At 42.6% G+C, this 14,432-nt stretch overlaps 2 protein-coding genes across 2 annotated transcripts; both read left to right on the plus strand.

Annotated features, from left to right (window-relative positions):
- Window positions 317–1,317, plus strand: LOC108637121 (olfactory receptor 1L4-like). The gene has a single exon (XM_018054787.1). The coding sequence runs from the start codon at window positions 346–348 to the stop codon at window positions 1,315–1,317; it is 972 nt and encodes a 323-aa protein (XP_017910276.1). The 5' UTR covers window positions 317–345.
- On the plus strand, window positions 10,468–11,409 carry LOC102182883 (olfactory receptor 1361-like). The gene has a single exon (XM_005687224.1). It carries the CDS (start codon window positions 10,468–10,470, stop codon window positions 11,407–11,409), a length of 942 nt encoding a protein of 313 aa, XP_005687281.1.

Genomic DNA, 14,432 nt, shown 5'->3' on the forward strand with positions numbered 1-14,432 from the left:
AGCAGACTTTTCCCCTACAACAAGAAGAAAAAAAGGCAGGGAGGGGTGAGGGAGTTGATTAGGGATGTTGGTCAAGCAAAAACATAAAACAACCTAAGAGTCTTTCAAAAGAGAACTCAAAAAAATTATGCTCCATAGATGTTTCTAAGAACACCTGGGAAAACCTTAGCCTCTCTTTTAGGGAGTAGCTTGGAATTGTTTACCTTTCCTCTTGTTGGGTTTTATCCCCTGATCTCTGTAGTTTCTTGAAATAAGTATTCTTTTAAGCAGTGGGCTTCCTTTTTTTTAATAGGCTAGAGGTTAAGCAAGAGCCATCTTCATCAAATTGCCCTTCGCATCTCTCCCATGGGGCCTTCAAACCCTGACCAAGGGGTCAAGGACATGGATATGAAGAACTACAGCAGCAGCATCTCAGGCTTTATCCTCCTGGGCCTCTCTTCCAACCCCCAGATGCAGAAACCCCTCTTTGCTGTCTTCCTCGTCATGTACCTGATCACCCTGGTGGGGAATGGACTCATCATCCTGGCCATCCACTCTGACTCCCGGCTCCACACCCCTATGTACTTTTTCCTCAGCAACCTGTCCTTCATGGATATCTGCTTCACAACAGTCATTGTGCCCAACATGCTGGTGAACTTACTCTCAGAGACAAAATTCATCTCCTATGTGGGGTGCCTGGTCCAGATGTACTTCTTCATGGCTTTTGCAAATACTGACAGCTACCTGCTGGCCTCGATGGCCATAGACCGGCTGGTAGCCATCTGCAACCCCTTCCATTATGGTGTGGTCATGAGCCCACGGCGTTGCCTCCTCCTGTTGCTGGGTTCGTGCACCATCTCTCACCTGCACTCCATGCTGCGTGTGCTGCTCATGTCCCGCCTGTCTTTCTGTGCCTCCCATGTCATCAAGCACTTCTTTTGTGATACCCAGCCGGTGCTCAAGCTCTCCTGCTCTGACACGACTATCAACCAGATGGTGGTCATGACCGAGACCCTGGCTGTCATTGCCACCCCTTTCCTGTGCATTCTCTTCTCCTACCTGAGAATCATCGTCACTGTGCTCAAAATCCCCTCTGCGGCTGGGAAGTGGAAGGCCTTCTCCACCTGTGGCTCCCACCTCACCGTGGTGGTTTTCTTCTATGGGAGTGTCATCTATGTCTACTTTAGGCCACTGTCCATGTACTCAGTGGTGAAGGACCGGGTAGCCACAGTTATGTACACAATAGTGACACCCATGTTGAACCCTTTCATCTACAGCCTGAGGAACAAAGATATGAAGAAGGGTTTAAGGAAATTAAGGGACCAAGTTTACTCATAGAAAAAACCCATAACTGGGTGATGACCTAAGAGATGATCAGGTTATCTTTGCTTTGTACTCATTTTTCACTTGGTACCCAAAGAGGTGATAAGAAGTGGTGTTGAATCACAGTAAGAGTATTGAACTGGAAACCAGATCATTCAGTCTCTATAAATGACCTTTACCAGATACATGTTCAATATCAAGCTAGTACTGCTAAGAATTTTGATTTCAGGAAAACAGTTTCTGCTACCCATACAGTGGGGGAAAGTTACTGGCAAATAATTCCCTCATACACTTGACAATGAGTGAGTGAGTGAAGTTGCTCAATCATGTCCAACTCTTTGCAACCTCATGGACTGTATAGCCCACCAGGCTCCTCCATCCATGGAATTTTCTAGGCAAGAGTACTGGAGTGGGTTGTCATTTCCTTCTCCAGGGGATCTTCCCAACCCAGGGATCGAACCCGGGTCTCCCTCGTTGCGGGCAGATGCTTTACCATCTGAGCCACCAGGGAATCCCTTATAGTGGGGGAAAGTTATTGGCAAGTAATTCCCTCAGAAGCTTAACAATAGTCAGTACTTAAGGAACTGTAAAACTCTATTCTATTTATAAGACATTACACGGGCTTCATAAATTTGGACAGAAGAAATTTAATAAAAAGAAGAAATGGACAGAGTTTTTCAAATAGCGGAAACCATTCAAGCAGGTAAAGGCAAGAAACATTGTTAAAATGTCCATAATATATGAAGTGATCTACAGATTCACTGAAATTTATATTAAATCCTAAAATCCCAATTACTCTCTTAAAGAAATAGACAACGAAATCCTAAAATTCATATGGAACTATAAAGGACTCAAAATGTCAAAAACAATCTTGAGACTAAAACAAAGCTAGAGGCCTCACTTCATGATTTCAAAACATATTACATGATTTCAAACTATATTACAAAGCCACAGGAATCAAAACAGTATAGTGTTGGCATAAAGACCAATGGAACAGAAGAGAGAACCCAGAAATAAAACGAAGTATACACCATCAACTAATTTTCAACAGAGTCATCAAGAATATAGAATAAAGAGAGAAGAGCCTCTTCAATAAACAGTTGTTCTTGTCTTGTTGAAAATGCCATTGGCATCTGTGTATTGCTTTGGGTAGTATGGACATTTTAACAAGATGAATCCATGAGTACCGTGTATCTTCACATTTGTTTGTGTCATCCTTAGTTCCTTTCATGAATGCTTTTCAAGTACAGGTCTTTCATCTTCCTGGTTAAATTTATTCCTAGGTATTTTACTCTTTTTGATGCAATTAAAGTAGATTATTTTCTTAATATCTCTTTCTAGCAGTTTGTTTTTAGTGTACAGAGAAGAAACAGATTTCTGCATATTGATTTTGTGTTTAAGATAAACTCAGCTTGGTTTTAGTACTTCTGTGGTTTTATTAATTTTGTTTATATACCATATAATCTCTCTAATATCATTATCATCTAATAAATTGTTGTTTTAAAATCTGGTATTAAAAAAAAAAAAGAAATCTGGTATTTTTTTGGCCCCTATATGGAAACCCAGTAAGAAGGAAGTACATTTTATCTTGTTTGATAATAATGTTAGTATTTTTTAATTTTTCAAAACTTCTCTGTTTTGAAATCTTATTGAAATCTCTAAGTATTTTATAATTTAAGTTTTAAAAATATTTGTTAGATTTTAATATTCTATTTACATTATTCTTATATTTTCTTATACTTAACAGTTGGCTGAAATTGGATCATTGGCTCAAAAGAAGGCGATACAAGAAAATTCACTTTCTAAACCCACACTGCACTATCTACATTTAAAACTACTAAAACAAATGAAACTGGCATATTAAAAGTTTTCTGAATCATGAAAGGGAGAAGTCTACCCCAGAGAAATTGGGTAACCCTGTAAATAAGAAATTTAAAAATGACAAAGCCATCTGTTCTTTGACTTTATAAATATTAATGACTTACATTATTGTGCCATATAAAGCAAATAGTATTTTGATGCCAGTTAAGTTGTAACATTGTTTTAAGTCCAATTGTTTGGCATTTAAAGAAAAAGGAAATGAATATCTTAAACATGAATATTAGGAGCACTCTGGGTTAAAAATTGTATTGTGTATAATTCACTACAATAAAAAAATCAAAATTGCTTTTTCTAGTCCTTCAGATTGGAAATGAGAAAGCCATTAAGGCATCTTACAGGCTAACTAAGCTTCTGCCTGGGTAAGTACACACAACAGTTGAGAAACAAATCTTGTTCCAGTTGACATGGCTGAATGCCTGCTGGATGAAAAGCCAGTAAAAAGAACCGCAGCTCTGTCATTCTCTGATACAGTAACTCATCAAATTAAAGATTTTGCCTCAAACATTAAGACTGAGGTTCTATCTGGACTGCAGAATTGCACTTTAGCCTTAAAAATGGATGAAACAAATATGCTACAAGATGGATGAACCTTGAAGACGCAAGTGAAATAAGCCAGATACAAAAGGGCAAACACTCTATGATTCCACTTCTAAGAGATACTTAGAATCATCAAATTCATAGACAAATGGTAGAACAATAGTTTCCAGGGGCTGGAGACAGGGAGCAATGAAGAGTTCTTGCTCAATGGGTAGAGGTTCCGTATAGAATAAAAAAACTCTGGAGATGATGGTGATGATGGTTGCATCACAGTGTGAATGTGCTTACTGCCACTTAATACATTTTAAAATGGTTACAATCGTAAACTTTAAGTAATGTATAGTTTTTTAAGTGTGTGTTTTAATGGATGGATTGATAAGTGTGGTTATATTAGCACCAACTAATCTGCAAAGAACTTTTATATGAAGACCTGAACTCTTCTCTTGATACAGTCTCCTCCACATCTTGGGAGAAGCCCCAGGCTTTCTATATGCATTTGCCTGTCTCCTTAAAAATCACTAGAACAATAAGCAACTAATTATCTGGAACACTAAGAAAAACACTGCCATGGTAGCTTGAGTTTCCTTGGTTTCCACTGAGAGGTCCTACTTCTCTCCAAGCATGGTGTTTAATGAGCTCCCTGGGGTTGATAACTGGGGAGGCTGCCTGGCCTCTTGGGATAAAGTCACGTGCAGGACAGTCAGGTACTCCCAGGGCCCCATCCTATCCCTTAACATCTGAGGAACCTGAAGGAGTCAGGTGGTGGATAGGTGAGGATGGAAGAAAGGTTCATGATTCCAGTGCCAGGGGCTACACGGAGGAGTCACCTCTCAGAAGGGAGAAGAGTAGCCACTTCAGGAATTCATAACTTCATCTCTAGGCTGAGGCAACCATCACAGTCACTCAGTATTGCCGGTCTTGACACCTCTCTCCAGAATCTGGGGCTTTTTCCTTTTATTAGCCTGATATGAACATTCCTTCTATGCCTCAAGCCCTCCAATCCACCTCTAGACATCATGGTCAAGAGGGATGAGGAGAAGCTACTGAGACCCCACACACACACAAAGACTACCCTGGAGGTCACCATCCCTTACCTGAGTAAGTATCTTGTATCTTCAACCATATTCAACCTAGAATATGTCTACCTTGGAGGGTCAGAAACATTAAAGCCCTCCTATCTGATATATTCATTTTTACAGAGAAGGAAAACAAGTTGCCCAATTACATGCAGCAAGTTAATGCCATAGCTGGGCTACAAGACAGGTCATCTGTTCCTCATCAATCTGCATCCCTCACTTCTTTATCTGAGAATCTCAAACTCCTCCACACACCTCTGTCTCCCTTCTCCATTCACAAAAAGGAGGAGGACTGGCTATGAATGAGTGAAACTCCAAGCAAAGGGATCAACTCTTTCAGAGAAACAGCGTAGCTGCTCTGAAGCTGATGGGCCAAAGTTCAGCTTCCATCATTCCAGCCTACCTACAGAATATCCCCAAAGCCAGTCTTGTATCAAATAAAAGTCTACCTCAATGGCTTTACCACAGCCTCAGAGCAGCACGGAGACACCACCTCAAGAGCTTCCTGGGTGAGATCTGAAACCAGCCCTGCCCCCGCCCCCACCCATACATGGAGGGCAGGGAGAGAAGAAAGAGGCAAATGGATGGGTAGGTGGCAGTTTTAGTAAGCCAGGGAACTTACAAGGTTTTCTTACATGGCCTTAAGAGGAAGAGATCTCCACACCTTCCTGCCAGAATCTTAACAGTTTATACAGAGGCCTTAACTGGTTCAGTTCGTGTATCAACAGATGATCCCAACACATCCTACTCTCTAAGGCTGTCTCCTTGGAACAGCTCCTATTGTGGTAACAGTAGGCAGAGTGTAGTTGCCAAGGAAAGGTTGGGGGAGGAGCCTTTGATTGCCCAGGTTCAACTCCAAGAGCCAAGCAGCAGTCATATCCTCCCAATGACCTTTCCTAACTCCTGGACTGTCACACTAGTCCTGCAGCTCACTGATGGTACAGCACTAAATAACCAACTTTGTTCTTGAGGCTTCAACTCTTGTTCAGTCACTAAGTCATGTCTGACTCTTTGCGATCCCATGGACTATAGCAGGCCAGGCTTCCCTGTCCTTCACCATCTCCCAGAGTTTGCTCAAGCTCATGTCCATTGATTCAATGATGCCATCCAACCATCTCATCCTCTGTCGTCCCCTTCTCCTCCTGCCCTCACCCTTTCCCAGCATCGGGGTCTTTTCTAGTGAGTTGGCTCTTCACATCGGGTGGCCAAAGGATTGGAGCTTCAACTTCAGCATCAATCCTGGCATCAATTTGAAGAGGCTTCAGTTGGCTGTCTGCAAGTTGATCATGTAGAGTAGAATTTGATTTTGAAACTTTTCTTTGGCACTCAAAGCTTGTCTTCAAAATTATCTATCCTTTGTAAAAGAATCTGTAAAACACATGAAGGCAGAATTTTTCTAGGTAAAGAGGAAGAATCCTCAGACCCCTGGGTCTGTCTGTTCACACTATGCCTCACCAGTGACCTATCTGTCACATGGGAGTGTCAACCATGGGGTAAAGGAAGACAGGATGAGATGTGGAGGGAGGATTTGAAGCTGTGTCCTGGGGAGGGCCAGAGGAGGCAAGAGACAGATGACATGGAAAAGGGCAGCTGTCCTCTCCCCCATCCCTCCCACTGTCTCAGCTCAGAAACAGCCTGCCTTGGTATCAAGGGGGATGCGTAGAAATAATGAGAAGAGCTGGGGAACTGACAGTCTGTTATACCACATCAGACGGCTTTTGAGTAAGTGAAAAATATGGCATGAAGAAAGGTCATCTGGCTTTGCTGAGCTATCTGAAACCACATTCAGTGACCATCTGATCCTGGGCTGGCTGTCAGTACCAGGCCCCTTAATTTATCTGTCACTGCAGCAGGAAAGACTCTACAAAGCAGGAAGCCCACTAGAATCTCTGTTCCTTTCCCTTCTCTGACCAGGAAATTCTCATACATCCCATTCTGCAGCTCTCCGTGCTTTGATCTTGCTCCCCTTTCAGTGGTCATCTCATTATTTTACACACAATCACACTCTTCCTCACTTTCTTTTACCTTAACCAGCTTAACCAGTTATTTTATATTAAGTATGAGAATTATTGGGTTTCCCTGGTGCTTCAGTGGTGAAGAATTCACTTGCCAATGCAGGAGAAGCAGGTTCAATCCATGGGTCAGAAAGATCCCCTGGAGAAGGAAACGGAAGCCCACTCCAATATTCTTGCCTGGAAAATCCCATGGACAGAGGAACCTGGTAGGCTACAGTCCATAGGGTCACAAAAACTGTCAGATATGACTTAGCTACTGAACAACTTGAGAATTATGATTTTTCATTGTTTTTTATATTACTTCTATCATTATATATTATTTATATAATGCAAATTTTATAGCACACACTCTTTAACAAAGCACTTTCACTCCTTTTCAAAGACATGTTCACCCATTTGATGCCCATGACATTCTGATGGAAATAGGCATTGTACTTCCATATTTTCATGAGAAAAATAAACTAGGCACAAAGACTTTTCAGGGGAAGCAACTGGTAAGTAACTAAACCAGGAGTAGAACCCAAATCCTGTACTATTTCCACTAATTCTCCTGATTCAAAGACTCTGATTCAGGTCCCCATGCAACACGTCCCAGTCATTCAAGTGGCTGTCAAAGTTGCTTATTCTAATTTTGTGTGCACTCAGTCACCTAGCTGTGTCAGAATCTTTTGGGACCCCATGGACTATAGCCTACCAGGCTCCAATGTCCATGGGATTTCCCAAGCAAGAATATTGGAGTGAGTTGCCATTTCCTTCTCCGTGGGATCTTCCCAACCCTGGGATTAAACCCGTGTCTCTTACGTCTCCTGCATTGGCAGGCAGAATCTTTATCACTGAGCCACCCGGAAAACCTATTCTGAATTTACTCTGCAAATGAAGTCTGCAAGTACTTCATAGGGAGAGAATTAGTATAGTTTAATGGCTAAGAACAGGACCCTGAAACAAAACTGTTCTGGGTTGGAATTATAACCACTTACTCATTGTATAATCTTGGGCAAGTTATTGAACATCTCTTAATGGTTGTGTAATTGCTTCTTCATCTGTATAGTGTGGGAGTTCTTAGGTGGATTAAATCATCATACAGTGCCTAGCACATGGCAAATACTTTCATTGTGTTCAGTATTATTTTTCTTTTAAAATCTGTTTACTGTTTTTTTTTATTGAAGGATAATTGCTTTATAGGATTTTGTTGTTTTCTGTCAAACCTCAACATGAAGCAGCCATGGGTATAATATATCCTCTCCCTTTTGAACCTCCCTCCCATCTCCCTCCCCATCCCACCCCTCTAGGTTGATACAGAGCCCTGTTTGAGTTTTCTGAGACATACAGCAAATTCCCGTTGGCTATCTGTTTTACATATGGTAATGTAAGTTTCCATGTTACTCTTTCCATACATCTCACCCTCTCCTCCCCTCTCCCCATGTCCATAAGTCTATTCTCTATGTCTGTTTCTCCATTGCTGCCCTGTAAATAAGTTCTTCAGTACCATTCTTCTAGTTCTATATATGTGTGTTAGAATATACTTATCTTTCTCTTTCTGACTCACTTCACTCTGTATAAAAGGCTCTAGGTTTATCCACCTCATGAGAACTGACTCAAAGACATTCCTTTTTATGGCTGAGTAATATTCCATTGTGTATATGTACCACAGTTTCTTTATCCATTCATCTGTTGATGGACATCCAGGTTGCTTCCATGTTCTAGCTATTGTAAGTAGCGCTGCAATGAACAATGGGATACATGTGTCTTTTCAATTTTGGTTTTCTCAGGGTATAGGACTAGGAGTGGGATTGCTGGGTCATATGTGGCTTTAGTCCTAGTTTTTTAAGGAATCTCAATACCATCTTCCATAGTGGCTATATCAATTTACATTCCCACCAACAGTGTAAGAGCGTTCCCTTTTCTCCGCACCCTGTCCAGCATTTATTGTTTGTAGACTTTTTGATGATGGCCATTCTGACTGGTGTGAGGTGATATCTCATTGTGGTTTTGATTTGCATTTCTCCAATAATGAGTGATGTTGAGCATCTCTTCATGCGTTTGTTGGCCATCTGTATGTCTTCTTTGGAGAAATGTCTATATAGGTCTTTTTCCCACTTTTTCATTGGATTGTTTGTTTTTCTGGTATTGAGTTATACAAGCTGCTTGTATATTTTGGAAATTAATCCTTTGTCAGTTGTTTCATTTGCTATGATTTTCTCCCATTGTGAAGATTGTCTTTTCACCTTGCTTATAGTTTCCTTTGCTGTGCAAAAGCTTTTAAGTTTAATCAGTACTTTTTAACCACAAGGATACAATGGTGAACTGGGGAACATAGTGTTGAATAGCCAATCAGATCCCTGGAAGATGTCCTTGGAGAAGAAATACCCTGGCCCTCTCCTATGTCAATCAGGTCTCCTGATAGGAGAAATCATCTTGATCCAAAGCACTTTGTGGAGAAAAATATGCTACAGGAACCTATGCCATTGTATCTTAGGAAAGTGCCAAGAGAGATGCAGACTGTAGGGATCCTTTCCAGTGATGCAGAAAATTTCATTTAAGGACTTGAAACATTTAAAAAAAATTAGTTCTCAGTGTCCTTGAGTGTAGACTTCTCATCTTTTATATATCTTTTTCACTCTTTATCAGCAATCACTGAGAGACATCTGCAGATTACTTCCTGTGTTCGCTTCTGGAAATAATCCTGATTGTAGGAAAGGTGGACAGCAGGAACCCAAGTCCAGGCACAGAATGACTGACTCAGCCTCAGGTAGTTCTGCCTGATAACCAGGATCTGATCCTAGGTGTGAGGGCTGACAGTTGGTTTCTGATCTTATTCCACTGCAGCTAAGTCTCCACCTTTATAATTGCTGAGCAGAGAGACAATTCCTTTCCGACAGGGGTCCTGCTTTGTTCTCTGGCTCCTCTGTGCCAGTTTTCAGATTAGAATCCAGCTCCTGAAGCCCAGAACCTTGCTATCCAGTCCTCTCACTGTTATCTGCCAGCCTACTTACTCCGTTTATATAGTTCTTATGCTCAGATGACAATTTATGAAAACTCTGATCTACTGTCAATACACTCACCTGTTACTTCCATGATGACTTCCTGAATGAAATAAAAAGTTTAACCCAACCAAACAGGTGCTCTCTCCTGATGCCAAAAAGTGGTCTCCCCCTATGCTACACAACTCCAGAAACTGGTTCTGTCCCCATACCATAAAAGTTTCATCTCCTTGAGAGTTGTAGACTTTCCAATTTCATGACACTCATAAAGTGATTATTACTCAAACCCCCAAATGCATTTCATAAACTTTTCCCAAAGAGAATGGAGCTAGGAAAACCATCTATAGGATGTATATGTTTTCTCATGGAGAAGTTAATATAATATTCTGATATTTGTTTTAAGGAAACAAAAAAGAATTCCTGTCCAAAACAGAATAGCCTGAGGAGGTAAATTTCATATTTTCTGTCTTTATGGATTAAGGTAATGAAAGTTCAGGAGGTGACTTTGTGCCGTGTGTCAGTCAGTGACAGGGCCAGGATGGAAAGCCAGACGTGTGATGCTAAAATCCATATGCCTGTCAACTATACCAGCCACCCATCAGAATTCAGAACTGGAGATTCCAAGCCAGGACTCATGCCTAGCATTCCTTTAGATTTTCCACTTGGAGGACAGCAATGACAAGAGGAAACCAGAGCCACATCACTGAATTCCTCCTTCTGGGACTGACCAGTGACCCCAAACAGCAGGTGTGGCTCTTTGCCAGCTTTCTGGTAATGTACCTGGTCAATGTGGGAGGCAACTCAGTCATCATTGCAGCCATCCGAGGGGATGTCCGCCTCCATACCCCCATGTACTTCTTCCTCTCCAACCTATCTTTTGTGGACATCTGCTTTACAAACGTCATTGTGCCACAGATGCTGGCAAACATGCAGAGCAAGAGCAAGAAGGTCCCCTTCACCCAGTGCCTGACCCAGATGTATTTCTTTGTGGCCTGCGCAATCACTGACAGCTTCCTCCTGGCTGCCATGGCCTTGGACCGCTACGTGGCCATCTGCCACCCACTACGTTACACCACCACCATGAACCCCAGACGCTGCTTCCAGCTCGTGACAGCATCCTGGCTGGTGTCCCACCTCCACTCCCTCACCCATACCATCCTTATGGCCCACCTCTCCTTCTGTGGGCCCAACGTCATCCACCACTTCTTCTGTGATGTCCAGCCTCTGCTGATGCTCTCCTGCTCTGACACCTCTGTCAATGAGCTCTTGGCCTTCACAGAGGGCTCCTTGGTGATCATGAGTCCCTTCATCTTCATTACTGTCTCTTATGTCTATATCACCCGTGCTGTTCTGAGAGTCCCTTCCAGGAGAGGCAGGTACAAGGTCTTCTCCACCTGTGGGCCCCATCTCATGGTTGTGGCATTATACTATGGGACTGCCATCTCAGTGTACATCCGCCCCTCATCCACCTACTCAGTGACAAAGGACCGGGTGGTCACTGTCATTTACACTGTGGTAATCCCCATGCTGAACCCTTTTATCTATAGCCTTAGGAACAGGGACATGAAGCAAGCCTTGAGAAAGCTGGCTAGGAGAAAAGAACAGAATAAGCACTAAAGACAGAATGGGAAGGTAGTCTGAAATTGCATAAATATCTCATCCCTCATCAAACTTCTTCCCATCTATTCATTTACTTATATTGGTATAGAGTTACAGTTTCCTGCTTTGTCTAGTGAGTTATAAGCTATTACTTCTGTGCCTGTTGATGTTTCCACCATTCTCTGAGCACTTTCTTGCCTTCTACCACATCAAGATATTCCAGATTCATCTTACACTTTCTCTGCTCCAGTCCTGAAGTCAGCCATTTCTCTAAAAAACAGTTTTCCCAACATGGATGTCAGCTTCACTCTGTGAAGACTTTCATAGTGAGGTAGGGGATAAATGGACCCCAGGCTGAGCAGCTGAAATCTATCCCTTGTAGACAGATGCTCAAAGATAAAGTTAATGGTGGGAGCAGTTCAGTTCCATTCAGTTGCTCAGTTGTGTCCGACTCTTTGCTATCCCACAGACTGAAGCACACCAGGCTTCCTTGTCCATAACCAACTCCCAGAGCTTACTCAAACTTATGCCCATCAGGTCAGTGATGACATCCATACAACCACCTCATCTTCTGTCGCCCCCTTCTCCTCCTGCCTTCAATCTTTCCCAGCATCAGGGTCTTTTCCAAGGAGTCAGTTTCTCACAGGTGGCCAAAATATTGGAGCTTCAGCATCAGTCCTTCCAGTGAATATTCAGGACTGATTTCCTTTAGGATCTACTGGTTGGATCTCCTTGCAGTCCAAGGGACTCTCAAGAGTCTCAAGAGGAAGGAGAAGCTGAATCCTGCTTTGATAAGAGATAAAGAGACCACACATTTCTCATTCTTGAGGTCAAGGAGACCTTCCAAATTACACATGTGCAGAAAGGTTCCTCAGGGGTCAGAGAAGGGAGGGGACACCAGATAATAACATGTTTTGTAACGTCCCAGAAACCCCTGTGCTGGAATCCATCTTGGCTAAAAGATGCACATGCACAGAGAGGAGGGCCCTGAGTCAGACCAGACATGGACCCAGAGCCAGATACAGCAAGATGAGTGGCCAGAGAAGACTTGAAGAACTTCCCCCATATAAGTGATTTAAACCACCCCAAAGGCACAACACTCTCCCATCCCATCAGTGTGTCTATCCACAGCCACTTTTTTATCCTAATAAACACTACACTTGTTTCACTACTTTCCATCTCTTTGCTGAATTCCTTCCTCAATGCAGACAAAGAGCCAGGGCCCTGCTCCTATCTATTGATTCTAGTGTGTGGTGATATAGTGACTAAGATTCACCATCAAGGCCTTTCTGCTTCTCCCACTTCTTGATTATATGAAATAGACTTCAATCAGCCTCCATGACCTTCCTTGATTTCTAAGGAGCAGGTTCAAACAGTTGCTAATCAGGGAAGGGAAGGGATGCAGAGACAAGGGAGGAATAGTCAAGAGAAACAATAGTGCAGCCTTGGGGCAAGGTCCTGGTTCCCCACAAAGGGGTATGCTGCTGCTAAGTCGCTTCAGTCGTGTCCGACTCTGTGCGACCCCATAGACGGCAGCCCACCAGGCTCCGCTGTCCCTGGGAGTCTCCAGGCAAGAACACTGGAGTGGGTTGCCATTTCCTTCTCCAGTGCATGAAAGTGAAAAGTGAAAGTGAAGTCACTGAGTTGTGTCCAACTCTCGATCCCATGGACTGCAGCCTACCAGGCTCCTCTGTCCATGGGATTTTCCAGGCAAGAGTACGGGAGTGGGGTGCCATTGCCTTCTCCAATAAAGGGGTATACATAACAATTATTGCCAAATTCGGACTTAAATTGAAGAAAGTAGGGGAAACCACTAGACCATTCAGGTATGACCTAAATCAAATCCCTTATGACTATACAGTGGAAGTGAGAAATAGATTTAAGGGACTAGATCTGATAGATAGAGTGCCTGATGAACTATGGACGGAGGTTCATGACATTATACAGGAGACAGGGATCAAGACCATCCCCATGGAAAAGAAATGCAAAAAAGCAAAATTACTGTCTGAGGAGGTCTTACAAATAGCTGTGAAAAGAAGAGAAGTGAAAAGCAAAGGAGAAAAGGAAAGATATAAGCGTCTGAATGCAGAGTTCCAAAGAATAGCAAGAAGAGATAAGAAAGCCTTCCTCAGTGATCAATGCAAAGAAGTAGAGGAAAAGAGCAGAATGGGAAAGACTAGAGATCTCTTCAAGAAAATTAGAGATAACAAGGGAACATTTCATGCAAAGATGGGCACAATAAAAGACAGAAATGGTATGGACCTAACAGAAGCAGAAGATATCAAGAAGAGGTGGCAAGAATACACAGAAGAACTATACAAAAAAGATCTTCACGACCCGGATAATCACGATGGTATGATCACTCATCTAGAGCCAGACATCCTGGAATGTGAAGTCAAGAGAGTCTTAGAAAGCATCACTACGAACAAAGCGAGTGGAGGTGATGGAATTCCAGTTGAGCTCTTTCAAATCCTGAAAGATGATGCTGTGAAAGTGCTACACTCAATATGCCAGCAAATTTGGAAATCTCAGAAGTGGCTACAGGACTGGAAAAAGTCAGTTTTCATTCCAATCCCAAAGAAAGGCAATGCCAAAGAATGCTCAAACTACTGCACAATTGCACTCATCTCACATGCTAGTAAAGTAATGCTCAAAATAGTTCAGTGTCGAGTACAGAGACCAGATTCTGCTTCAGAAAAGTGAAGTTTCTCAGTCACTTCTGACTCTTTGTGACTCCATGGACTGTAGCCTACCAGGCTTCTCCATCCATGGGATTTTCCAGGCAAGAGTATTGGAGTGGGTTGCAATTTCCTTCTCCAGGGGATCTTCCCAACCCAGGGATCAAACCCGGGTCTCCCACATTGTAGACAGACACTTTACCCTCTGAGCCACCAGGGAAGCCCCTGCTTCTTCTGGGAAACCTCTGCTTCAGAAGCCAGAGATTAGTGTGAGAAGAGGATAGGGCCAGAAATTAAGAAATACAGGTGGTCTCTGGGAACTGAAAAAGGCAAGGAAACAAATTCTCCTCAGAAGATTCCAGA

This window comes from Capra hircus, chromosome 11, assembly GCF_001704415.2.
Source record: "Capra hircus breed San Clemente chromosome 11, ASM170441v1, whole genome shotgun sequence".
NCBI classification, from domain to species: Eukaryota; Metazoa; Chordata; class Mammalia; order Artiodactyla; family Bovidae; genus Capra; species Capra hircus.

Bases quoted from the DNA above. Each gene is read 5' to 3' on its own strand.
- LOC108637121 (XM_018054787.1), top strand. From the start codon at position 346: ATGGGGCCTTCAAACCCTGACCAAGGGGTCAAGGACATGGATATGAAG.
- LOC102182883 (XM_005687224.1), top strand. From the start codon at position 10,468: ATGACAAGAGGAAACCAGAGCCACATCACTGAATTCCTCCTTCTGGGA.